The following is a 13,067-nucleotide window of genomic DNA, read 5'->3' on the forward strand; positions in this document are numbered from 1 at the left end:
GCCACATTTCTTCTGTACATTTCCCCGAGAACATCTGTTTCCAATTTATGCTTCCAAGTTCCTGCCTGATAGCTTCATATTTCCCCTTACTCCAATTAAACGCTTTCCTAACTTGTCTGTTCCTATCCCTCTCCACTGCAATGGTAAAGGAGATAGAATTGTGATCACTATCTCCAAAATGCTCTCCCTCTGAGAGACCTGACACCTGACCAGGTTCATTTCCTAAAACCAGATCAAGTACAGCCTCTCCTCTTGTAGGATTGTCAACATATTGTGTCAGGAAACCTTCCTGAACACACCTAACAAACTCCACCCCATCTAAACCCCCTGCTCTAGGGAGCCAATCAATATTTGGGAAATTAAAATCTCCCACCATGACAACCCTGTTATTATTACACCTTTCCAGAATCTGTCTCCCTGTCTGCTCCTCAATGTCCCCTGTTACTATTGGGTGGTCTAGATAAAAAAAAAACACCTAGTACCGTTATTTACCCTTTTTTGTTTCTGACTTCCACTCACAGAGACTCGGTAGACAACCCCTCCATGACTTCCTCCTTTTCTGCAGCCGTGACACTATCTCTGATCAGCAGTGCCACACCCCCACCTCTTTTGCCCCCCTCCCTTGCCTTTCTGAAACATCTAAAGCCTGGCACTCGAAGTAACCATTCCTGCCCCTGAACCATCCAAGCTTCATGTTGGTAAAAAGCTAACTAAGCTGTTGTGAGGGGAAAGATTTATTTTTGGTCTCATTGGTCTTGAAAGTAGCAAGCGGAAATGGCCAAGCCTGCATAGAAACAAATTCTGGTTTAGCAGCTATTTGTTTCAAATGGGTCTGAGGCCTATTATGCAGAGTTTCATTTCAGTTCATGTGGGTGTTTAGTCCACATTATTGGACTATGGTCATACGACCATAAGAAGCACTGGCATTAGGGAAATTGCTGTTGGAATGTGAGTGAAGAACAAATAAATCAAAGCAATACCTGAAGTTTAGATGAAATGATGTGCATGTGTGAGTATTTTTTTTCTCTGTGTGACTTCTTAATTAGTCCTTAAGTTGTCCCTACTTTAAGTGTGAGAAAACTGACCAAAGAAAATTCTAATTTTGGATCTCTATAGACAATTCATTCATATTTTAAATTAGCTCTAGAGCCATTTCAGAATAGTTATTACTGAGTTGTTTAAATTGAGAGCAGTTACATTCATAAGAGAAGTAAAAATAGTTCAGATCTCAGAATGATGTAATAGATCCATTTTTCTAATAATAAAGTTGGAGTTGTTTAACGTTGATTCAGACAGATAACCTTCATTTATGTATAAAATATTGTGATATGTACTGTTTTAAAATCAAGCCTGTGTATTTTCAGATGAAGCTGGCAGAATTACAACAGCTGGTGTTAAGATTGGTGGGAGAAAGGAACGAATGGTACAATAAATACATCAGTTCCACAAAACTGTCAACGCACCCATTGGAAGATGAATCACTGCAGCAGGACTTATTGGGCGATGGATTGGAGTTAACGTCCACACATACAGAAGGTCTGTGATGGTTTTACTGCAAAATTCCTGGGACTTTGTCAGTGCACACCCCCAATAATGTGTTGCACAGGAAAAACAAGTCCCATTAACATGATGCTAACCTGTGTTTTATCATGCTTTTGACTTGGTTACTGCCAGTCACTAATAAGGATGGATGTTTAAGTTTCAGAAATTGTATCCTGGCTCTCTCCAGCTCACCCAAATGACAATGGTGTACAATGCCTATCAAAATATCCACCATCCCCCTTGAAGTTTTCATGTTTTATTGCTTTACAACATTGAATCACAGTGGATTTAAGTTGGCTTTTTTTGATACTGAGCAACAGAAAAAGACTCTTGTTTGTCAAAGTGAAAGCAGATCTCTACAAAGTGATCTAAGTTAGTTACAAGTTTAAAACAGAAAATAATTCATTTCAGAAGTATTTACCCCTTCAAGTCAGTATTTAGTAGATGCATGTTTGGCAGCAATTACAGCCTTGACTCTGTGTAGATCGATCTCTCACAACTTTGCACATCTGGACACTGCAGTTCTTCCCTATTCTTCTTTACAAAAGTGCTCAAGCTCTGTCAGATTATATGGGGATTGTGTGTGAAAAGCCCTTTTCAACTCCAGCCACAAATTCTCAATTGGATTGAGGTCTGGACTCTTGACTTGGCCGCTCCAGGACATTAACTCTGTTGTTTTAAGCCATTCCTGTGTAGCTTAGGCTTTATGCTTGGAGTCATTATCTTGCTGGAAAACAGATCTTCTCTCAAGTCACAATTCTCTTGCAGACTACCTCAGGTTTTCCTTTAGGATTTGTTGGACTGTATTTTGCTGCATTCATTTTACCCTCTACCTTCTCAAGCCTTCCAGGGCCTGCTGCAGTGAAGCATCCTCACAGTATGATGCAGCCACCACCATGATTCATGGTAGGGATGGTGTGTTTTTGATGATATGCAGTGTTTGGTGTAAAAACATAGCATTTAGTCTGATGGCCAAAAAGCTCAATTTTGGCTTCATTAGACCATAGAACCTTCTAGCTGACTTGAGTCTCCTACATGCCTTCTGGCAAGCCCTAGCTGAGATTTGATGTGTGTTTTTTTCCCCAACAGTGGCTTTCTCTTTGCCACTCTCCCATAAAGCTGCGACTGGTGAAGCACCCAGGCAACAGTTATCTTATGCACAGACTCTCCCATCTCAGCCACTGAAGCTTGTAGCTCCCCCAGAGCTGTCATAGATTTCTTGGTAGCCTCCTTCACTAGTCCCCTTGCACGGTCACTCAGTTTTTGAGGACAGCCTGATCTAGGCAGATTTACAACTCTGCCATATTCTTTCCACTTTTTTGATGATTGACCTAACTGTATTCAGTGGCTTGGAAATTTTCTTGTATCCATCTCCTGACTTGTGCTTTTCAATAACCTTTTTGTGGAGTTGTTTGTAGTGTTCTTTTGTCATCATAGTGTTGTTTTTGCCAGGATACTGACTCGTCAGCGTTTGGACCTTCCAGATACAGGTGTATTTTTGCTATAATCAATTGCACACCTTTACTGCACACCAGTTAATCTCCATTTAACTAAATATGTGACTTCTAAAACCAACTGGCTGCACCAGTGATGATTTGGTGTGTCATATTAAAGGGGGTGAATACTTATGCAATCAATTATTTTGTGTTTTATATTTGTAATTAATTTAGGTCACTTTATAGAGATCTGTTTTCACTCTGTATCACAGTGGACTTAATTTGGCTTTTTTGACATTGATCAACAGAAAAAAAGACTCTTGAGTCAATGTTGTAAAACAATAAAACATGAAAACATCCGGGGGGGGGGGTGGTGAATACTTTTTTTATAGGCACTGTAACAGCCTCAATTTGCTTCTAGTAAATTTTTCATCCACTCTAGTTTGGACTGTCAGGGACAGCTATCCGACTTATCCCTTAAGACCATTGAGCCTTGTAGTGAACATATTGCCCCCTTCCCACCACAGAGTAGTAATGCTGCACTTGGTACCACTTGTAAGAGGACACACGCTGGGTTTGTAAATTTCACAGTTTTGAATGACCATCCCTGTACAGCAAAAAGCTTCTATTCTGCAATCAGTTTTGCAATATTGGATGGGGAAAGATCTTGCAATCCGCAAAGGTTGACTTTGAGTTCTGGTTAAATTGAATGCTCTTGCCTTCCCCATAACTTTACAGGTGTAAAGGCATAGAGTGATGTGGTCATTTAATGATTTTTGGAATCTGATACATCTTTATCCCCAACCAGGTCAGGTATTGTCGTGAGTTCTTTGCTCAGCTGTTTTTATTTCCATTCTTTCAAGTAATGTCAGCTTTGCAGGCTAAGTCATGGAAAATCTGATTGCCCATCATAACTACCATAGAGCAGGTGCCGCCTTGAATTGTTGCGGTCCTTGAAGTGTGGAGATCCCTATAGTGCTGTTGGGGAAAGCATTCCAGGATCTTGACCCAGTGACTGTGAAGGAATTGTGATTTCCAACTCAGACTGGTGTGTGGTTTGGAGAGAATCCTCCAAATGGGTAATGTTTTTTGCAACCCTAGCTAGTAGAGCATGTGGATTTGTGTAGTAGTCTGAGATGGCTCTCTCATTTATGGCACAAGCTCCCGGATGTTGCTGAGAGGGATTTTACAGGGTCAACAAGGCATTTTACTGTTGTCCTTTCCAGTGCCTAGTTCAATTTCAGATGATTCGTATTTTAAGATTTACTCTGATAATACTTATGCAATAGCTTGAGCTGTTGTATTTGTTTTGCCAAAGTCAGGTATATTGTTCATATACAAAGTAGTGGTCACAGGGGATATGGTGGCATAGTGGTTAGTGCAATTGTTTTGCAACATTCACAAGAAAAAAAATATAAACATAAACTTACTACAGTTCTTGCAAGAAAGAACACAATTAGTATTACAAAAACAATGTCCTTATAATAATCTGTTTAAATGTCCTAATCATAATAATTTAAGATCCTTGGCTCAATTGTTATGTGTGTTCCTGTCAGGGGTCGATAGTATTCATATAGCAAAGTTGAACATTGAAATCCTGCCTTGTATACAGTGGGATGCATGTTCGGCTGAAACATTGAGGTATCAGCTGTAATCCTTTGAAGAATAAGGTGGGTGGTGAGGTATGAGGCTGCAGGGAAGAGAGGTTGAATTATAGTGAGCTCTTCAAGCTCCTGTATTGCTTAGTCTGGGTGATGCTGAAAGGAATCTATGCAAGGGTCACTTGCCTCTTGGCCGTGAGTGATTTATGGTATAACATTCGAGGAAGGTGCAGATTTTAAGAAGACTCGTCCTCAGTAGTGGGTACCATATAATTGTACTAACAGCCTGAATGATGAAGAAATCATTCCGTGTAAATGTTTGCTTTGATGCAAGTTGAACTAAATGTCACTTTTTGCAGATTTGTGAATTGTATTCCTGCAAATACTTATTTCTCTCAAAATTTCTAGAACAATTGACTTAGAAAACTATGACGTAAAAAAAGACTTGAATTTATTTGCTTTTTTTTCCTCCAGAACTACAAGACATTAGCTTGGCAGATGACGCAGAATCTCCAGCAGTTTCACTGAAGACCCATCCATCCAGCACAACCCCTGTTCCTAAAGAGAACTTGCCCTCCGAGGACCACACTACTAAACAGATCATGCAGCTTCTCGAAGAAATCCAGAACCCGCAAGCCCGGCAGAGCTCAGCCCTGAACTATTCCACCAGTATTCCCTTCTTTTACAGGCCTGATGAAAATGGTGAAGTGAAAATTGTAATTGTCTAGAGATGCTTTTAGATACTGGGAGTATAATATTTTGATTTTGTGGGAGAGATTTGTAAATTGGTAGAGATTTAAATTTAAAAAGTGATAGTAAGGAGGAATGCGAGAAATGAGACCAGAGGCTACGGTTCTATAAAGCAACAGTGTTAATCTCGCATGTTTTATTTTAATGGTACATTAGAAAGATTACTGTAGCTCTATACTGAGTTCATGAATCTCAGTAAATAGTTGCTATGAGACCCTACAAAAATAATCATTCAGATTACAAAATTTAAAAATCCGAGCCCAATAATTCCCTTTTCCATTTTTCAAAGATACAAGTTCTTGTAATTCTCAATTAAGATTGGTAGGGTTGTCCCAGTCAGTAGCCATTTGATCTGTTTGCAATTGTAGACTAATTATATTGTATCATCAAGATTCTTTGGAAACGCAGTGCATTTCTTGTTACAACCAGAAAGCGATAGGGAGTTGTGATAACGTAATAAATCTGAAACCGGTTTGTCTGGCCATTTTATATATTAAGAATTTAGAAAAAAAAGTTTATTTTTTTAAGCTGCTGGAAAAATAAGTACTTTTTACTTTACAAATGCATTTTGTAGAACTATCCCAGTGATTAGCAGGTAAAGACATTGCCATATGTGTGGAATGAATCCCATCCAGTCCAGAGGCTGCCAAGTTTGATCTTGGCTTTTGCTGGCATCAGCTGGAGACTCCACCAGAGTTGCTGCACATACCTCCTTGCATCTCATTAGAGAGTGGGAAGAGGAGGGAGTAAAGCATGCTCAGTCAGGATCGTCTCTACTGATCACTGCCAGAGTGTGCGGCTATAAGGTTGTCAAACAAAGGTGGTAATTGGCTTAGCCTCAGTCATATTGCCTTTTTGACCGTCATAGCCCCCATCTCGTACTTGAAGAATGCAACAACTGATGAGGTTCCAGAGGTTTGCTATCACCCACTGAACCACTAGATGGGAGGAGGGAGCAGAATTAGGGGAAAACAAATGCATTTCTAAAGCAGGTATAGATGTGAGGTAGAGATCAATAACAATCCTTTTCAGAAGAGCTGATGCCTGTTTTCCATTTCACTGTACATCCTGGGTGATCTATAAGTCTGAGTGTACCACAAAGAGAAATTACAATGCAATTTCCATTTATCCTGCAGTTTGAGAAAGGAACATCCAAATTTACACATGCAGTATGGTTGTTAGGAAAGTGCCTGATTGAGCGCAGCCAGCTGAAGAGAATGTACAACCATCAGTGTGTATAGATAATTTTCCTTTACTTTGGAACGCAACACTAAATCAATACCAACACAATGTGGAATGTTCATGCAAAAGCATCTTTTGCTTTGAAAGGAGAAATGTGTTCACTTCAGCCGTGTAGTTAGTACCAATTGCCAGATACCTCAACAGCAATTGCTGTTTGTTAACTGGGGCTTCTGTCTGAGCAGGTGAAATATTTGCTGCTATCCTTTTTTTTAAAACTCTGAGCCCATCCCTTAACTTGCCAACATTTAGTCTTCTTCCAGCTTGACTGAATTCTGCATCATATGTGAGGAAGATATTAACCCTGTAGATTCATTTTATAGCTCTGGTTTTAATGAGGTGTAGACTAGTGAATGTAATATAAATGAGGGGAAAATATCAGGCGCACACTAAGCTTCAGTAGTTGTATGAAAGGTTTTACATATAACTGAAATGGAATGTGCCCCCATAAACAAATCAATAAAACAAGCAATTCTTCAAACTCTTGAGCAGCTGAGAGTTCGGATCTCAATAGAGGATATTCTTTCATTTCCCAAGGAAAGGTTTCTTACTGCCTGACAGTTCTTTTAATTTTTCAATATTTTAAAGAGTCGCCATCTGTTCCTTGAGCGTTCCATTTCACTCTCAGTTACTTAAGTATTAGGAGAATGAAAGCACATGAACAGTGGTGGTGGAACTGGTTCTCTGTATGCAAGCAGAGTGTGGCGAAGTGATTAGTTACTGTATCTGTATGTGGTTCAGGTTGTGAAGTGTGACTGTAAATGACTAAAATGTAATGTGCCATGGTTAGTTACTATATATGGGCAGGTGATGAAGAATTATGCATCCGGTTGTGTCTCTCTAGGAGGGTTAAACATTACTGAAGGCTGTAAAACATGGAATTTTTTTAAGTACATTCTCTTTAATGTTTGATTGTGTTTGGAAAATGATTTCGCTAAATATGGTGATTTGACGGTGAGTAGGGACGAGATTGTGTGCCAATTTAAATGCATGGTTTAGAAGTAACTTTGGTGAAAATATTGTCAATCGGAAGTATTCCAACAGACAGAGACTTGTGGGGGACATCTCTACATTGGCCCTTGGTGTGAAATGTCATCACCAGTTCTGCAGTTGCCTCTATGCAATCCCCAGGCTTTGTCGGTTTTGTACTTCATGTGAAAGTGTAATTCCGATCCAGTGATGGATAGACAAGCTCTTCTGTGTACTACATTCAGTTCGGTTTAATGATGATCAGACCAGTGGCTAAATTTTGAGCATCTTGAGAATTAGGAATATTGGATGAAATCCTCCTCAGTTATAGAAGTTTTCCTTAAGTCAAATCTGACACTTTATTTTCTAGCTAATTTATTAGTAATTTCCATTTTTCAAAGCTGAGTCCCCTTATTTTTAAATAGAAATGCCCCTTGGAGTAGATGTATTGGTGGTGTACTGTTGTTTTCTTGGTTTATATTCCCAGTGGAGGTTGGGAAAAGTTGCTTTTGGCGTACTGTTGCACATTGTTGCAAAGTGAGGGGGTGTGGGAGAGAAAGAAGCAAAAGGCCATAAGACTCAACTTGTTTCTGGAACATTGTTATGTTCAAAGTTGCCATACTGTGTAAAAATAATTAAAGACAAAGATTGATATAGAGCCTTGCATTGCAAGGTACAAATAATTTTGTAAATAGTGTACTTGTGTAACATTTTGTAAATTCATTGCGAAGAAGAGAAGGGCAGCAATTTAACCTGTTGCTCGTGATGTATATCCATAACTTGAATCTAATTAAAAGGAAACAGGGGATATGATTTCAGTATATTGTGGTATTTATTTGGGGATGAAGAATACATTTTAAAGAATGAAGAGAAACACATGGAAAAAAATTGTCTGCATTATAATACTGATGTGATCCTGTTAGACTTTCTTGTATAAATAAATTGATTCAATAAATTGATCTCGCTACTTTGTCATCTCATAATTTTGATTAGATTTTGTATCCTGTAGGTGGTACACTAAATTCAGTTTAATGATGAGCACAGTATAATAATTTATATGCTGGTAAATATCCTTGCTTGAGGCTCCTCCAGTGGTTCTGCAATCAAATGAAGACAAGTTTCAGATCTGATATCCAGGCTGCATTGGTATCTGAAATTAGCCGTGCACCTTTGAGGTTGCTACAATAAACTACTGCTTCAATGGAAAAGTATTGCACATCACAACCAGGAAAAACAATACCATAACATCTGTTAATTATGACATGATATGTTGAGAAGGGCGTAAAACTGAAAAGTAGGAGCTTTTTGATTACCTTGAAGGTAATTAAAGGAAGATTAAAGATTGGCTTTTTTGCCATGTGTGCGTTGAAACATACAGTGAGCTATATTGTTTGCGTCGATGAACAATACATCTGAGGATATGCTCGGGGCAGTATGCAAGTGTCACCATGCTTTCAGCACTAACATAGCATGCCCACAACTTGCTAATCTGACCTATCTATCTTTTGGAATGTGGGAGGAAACCAGAGCAACTGGAGGAAACCCACACGGTCACGAGGAGAATATACAAAGTCCATACAGTCAGTGGCAGGAATTGAACCCTTGTCGATTTTTTTTTTTTTTTTTACAGCTAGCTCTATAAAGCGTTGTGCTAACCACAATGCTACCATGCTACCCAAGACAAATAAATGAATTAAAACAAGTCTGGGGGCAATCAAAAAGATCAAATGGCATGGCCTGAAGCTTTGGCCGATTAAATGATGTCTTAGAAAATGGTCAAAATATAAACAACAATGCCAATCAATATCTATTAACAAATCTAAACATAAGTGATTGAGCTGGAAAACAGTTAAATTTCCTGTCTAATTCCACAGTCCAATTGCTTGCTTTGCCATGGTTGCACAGTCTTGTTCTTGTGCGCTGTTTTTGAAGAATCATTATGTCACCTCCCTCCGAAGATGGTTTAGGTTGCCTTCGATAATGAATGATAAACCTAAATCTGCAAGTCCTGTAGCCTAGTTAAACTTCTGCGTAATTGCAGTATCTGAGGTAACTGGCTCAAATCTTGCCTCTGTTCACCTTGCAGAAATTTGCACGTATAAGTGCCACACATTTCCACCTGTATTGTCAATGTGCTACAAAACTGCCTGTAAACCTTTTTGTGTGAAATATACTTTTTGACTTTATACATTAATTTGAGCGATCCTCAAAGATAAATAACAGACTGAGGGCCATTAGAAAGATCAGATGACATGTTGAACAAAGAAACCTCTTCAGTTCTATTGACCTATCTAAGTCTTTAAAATTCTGACATTTCGCTCCCCTTTCAAACTGCTGAATGAATGGGAGTCAGACCCAGATTTGCAAAGTTTCTTATTTTGCTTCTCTATCAAAGAAGGATTTGTGCTTATGCCCTGACATCCTGGCATCCTCTATTATTTCTCTCGTCCAACTATAACTGGAGTCGATTAAAAAAACATTTCAAACAATGCAAGTTTGGAACTGAGCTACTGCACACCTCAGAAAGAAAGTATCAAACGCCTGCAAAGAGGCACAAATAGTGGATCTGCTGCCTCACGGCTACAGAGAGGGAGAGAAACAAAGCTAATGTATCAGGCCAATGATCTCTCATTGCGTTTTGGACATATCTTTGTACCTGTTGCAATTAATTCCGTAACTACTCCAGTAACATCTGCTGCATTTGCCTTGCCAGCAGGTGTGTCTGTCACTGGATCCCATTCTTTGTTCCCTCTTTCAGTCCCCAGCATCCGCCAGCTTATCAAATCCCGTGACCACTGAAAACAGCATTTTCAGAGACTGCTTTCAACTCAGGCAGACGATTAATGCAGCAATGTCACGAAGAAAATAAATTGAATATTCTCTTACCTTTATTTTTTTAATCTAATCATTGTAAAAAACATGCTGGTGTTTATATATTTATACACATTTTATTCCTTGTCTATTTTTAACCTCTAAGTTTATTTTTATATAGTTCTTTATTCTGTTATGAATGTTGTTCTCTGTTGCATGTCATGCCCCGACCAACACAACAGTTGTAGTGTTACATATCAGTGCTATAATTTCAAAGCTTTTTAACAGCCATTTTGGTATATTCATAACTGTCCCAGCACTAATTTGAAAATTGTATAAATATTAACTATCATATTCAAAGTTCATATATTAAATTTATATTTCAGCCAACTTCAAGTCTCCCCATATTCTAAGAACCCTTTCCAATAATTTCTTTATTTTTCAGCCAACTGCCGTAAACATCAGTACGAAATTCCACTTCCTCCAACTCATCCATTCAGCTCATACGCTTGTTTCAATATCAGGGCAACCAGAAAGCTAGTTCGAGTACCTCCCTTGTACCTGGCTGCCAAGGTCTGTTCAGATGTGTAACTCGCCCATTCACTTTCCCTTCTTTTTGAAGGGATGGTTGAAACAATGGAAACCAGGATGAGCGTGAGAAATTATGAAGGTAAGAGCAGGCGAGGCCACTCAGCCCCTCAAGCCAGTCTTGCCATCCAATTTAGAAGGTAGAACACTACAGCACAGTACAGACCTTTGGCCTACGAATTAGTGCTGACCCTTTAACCTACTCCAAGATCAATCTAACACTTCCCTCCCGTATAGCCCTCCATTTTTCTACCTCTGACTCCAACCCCTGTACTTCCCTCCTTAAAGTTATGCCCCCTCAATTTAGCCATTTCTGATGTGATCATGTGCGACATACACCTCAGCTTATAAAAAAAATGTTATCAACCACTTAAAGCTTCAAGCAATGTTCAAGAACCAGCCTGCTCCAGAATTCCAGAGATTCACCAGCCCCTGTAGGGGGAAAGTTCCACTGCAGCGTCAGTATGTGTGAGACTGGATACGCTCATGGCCACTCCAAAGCAGCTACTCTTCGTCTCATCTATTGAATGCTTTTGTCATTTGGGGATGTACCCCAGTCTATTAAAGAAGTTTGTTCTGTATTTATCAGTAATCTCCACTCCCTGTACATGAAGTGAAGGTGTTCATAAAATGCCTTTCTGATCGGAGTCAATTTTGTTAGGAAGCCCTTGGCTTTCTAAGGTGTCTGAGAGGATAATAGCATAAACATCTTAAGTATGAATATTACAAAAATAAGGATCCCACTATAACTCCAGCCATGTGGCTCAATCAGAACCGATTTCAATATTTGAATTGCACTGTTAAATAATCTATTTAAAAACTATCAAAAGTTTCTATATTATTTTATCTTATCGAGATACAGCACAGAGTTGGCCCTCCTGGGTCTTCAAGACATGCCGCCCAGCAATTCCCTGATTTAATTCTAGCCTAATCATGGGACAGTTAACCTACCAACCGGTACGTCTTTGGACTGTGGGAGGAAACTGGAGCATCTGGGGGAAACCCACGCAGTCACGGGGAGAACGGTAAACTCCTTACAGACAGTGGCAGGAATTGAACCAGGGTTGCCTGGTAAAGCTAACCACTACACTACTGTATATGGATTAATTGACATTAGAGATAAATTAAGCAGTTTAGATATTTAATGTCTCAGGACATCCCTTGCTATTTTCCAGCTAATTACTTCTGAAGTGTGGTCACTTTATTTTTATCTGGCAAATAAGATTATTAGTTTTGCACAGCAAGATTAATCTAGTACTTACGAGCACGTTGCAGTCAACGATGCTGTCATCTACCCGCAGAACAGAGCCGACTCCCATTTGGATAAGCAGGGCAGCACTATGAGGATCATGTTTTGATTTCTCAAGTGCCTTCAGTACCATACAGCCCTCATTGCTGGGGGAAAAGCTCTGTTCACTGCAGGTTGGCACCTCCACTGTATCCTGGATAATGGACTACCTGACTGGCAGACCACAGTTTGTGCGGCTTCAGAGCTGTGTGTCAGACATGGCTATAAGCAGCACCGACAGGGGACTGTATTGACTCCCTTCCTGTTTACTCTGTATACCTCAGACTTTAGATACAGCACTGAGTTATGTCATCTGCAGAAATTCTCGATGACTGAACAATAGTTGGGTGTATAAAGAGAGGATGGGAGGATGAATATAGGGCCCTGGTGGAGGACTTCGTCAAACGGTGCAAGCTGAATCATCTGCAGCTCAACATCAGTAACACAAAGGAGATGCTGATGGACTTTAGGAAGACTAAGCCTGCACTGCTCCTGTTACTGTTGATGGTGAGGACGTGGATGTGGTGAGGACCTACAAGTACCTCTGGGTGCATCTGGATGACAGGCTTGAGTGGAGCACCAACACAGAGGCCAAGAAGGGCTAGAATCACATCTACTTCCTGAGGAGACTGAGGTCCTTTGGAGTATGCAGGCCTCTCCTTCACATGTTCTATCAGTCTGTTGTCACCAGTACAATCTTCTATGCAGTGGTGTGCTGGGGCAATGGCATCAACACAGGTGACGCCAACAATCTCAATAAACTAATGAGAAAGGCTGGCTCATTTCTGGAGCCAAACTGGACACACTGGAGGCTGTGGTAGAACAAAAGACCCTACAGAAAAT

At 39.8% G+C, this 13,067-nt stretch overlaps 1 protein-coding gene across 3 annotated transcripts in view; it reads left to right on the forward strand.

Annotated features, from left to right (window-relative positions):
- Positions 1-8,496, forward strand: part of golga2 (golgin A2) — a 97,437-nt gene extending 88,941 nt beyond the window's left edge. For all 3 annotated transcript variants that reach the window (XM_072240257.1, XM_072240258.1, XM_072240259.1), the window contains 2 exons: positions 1,365-1,536; positions 5,054-8,496. In XM_072240257.1, the coding sequence (XP_072096358.1) occupies positions 1,365-1,536; positions 5,054-5,307 (426 nt within the window). In that variant the 3' untranslated portion in view covers positions 5,308-8,496. The remainder of the gene's footprint in view (positions 1-1,364; positions 1,537-5,053) is intronic.
- The last annotated feature ends 4,571 nt before the right edge of the window (positions 8,497-13,067 follow it).

Source organism: Mobula birostris, chromosome 22 (genome assembly GCF_030028105.1).
Source record: "Mobula birostris isolate sMobBir1 chromosome 22, sMobBir1.hap1, whole genome shotgun sequence".
Taxonomy (NCBI): Eukaryota; Metazoa; Chordata; class Chondrichthyes; order Myliobatiformes; family Myliobatidae; genus Mobula; species Mobula birostris.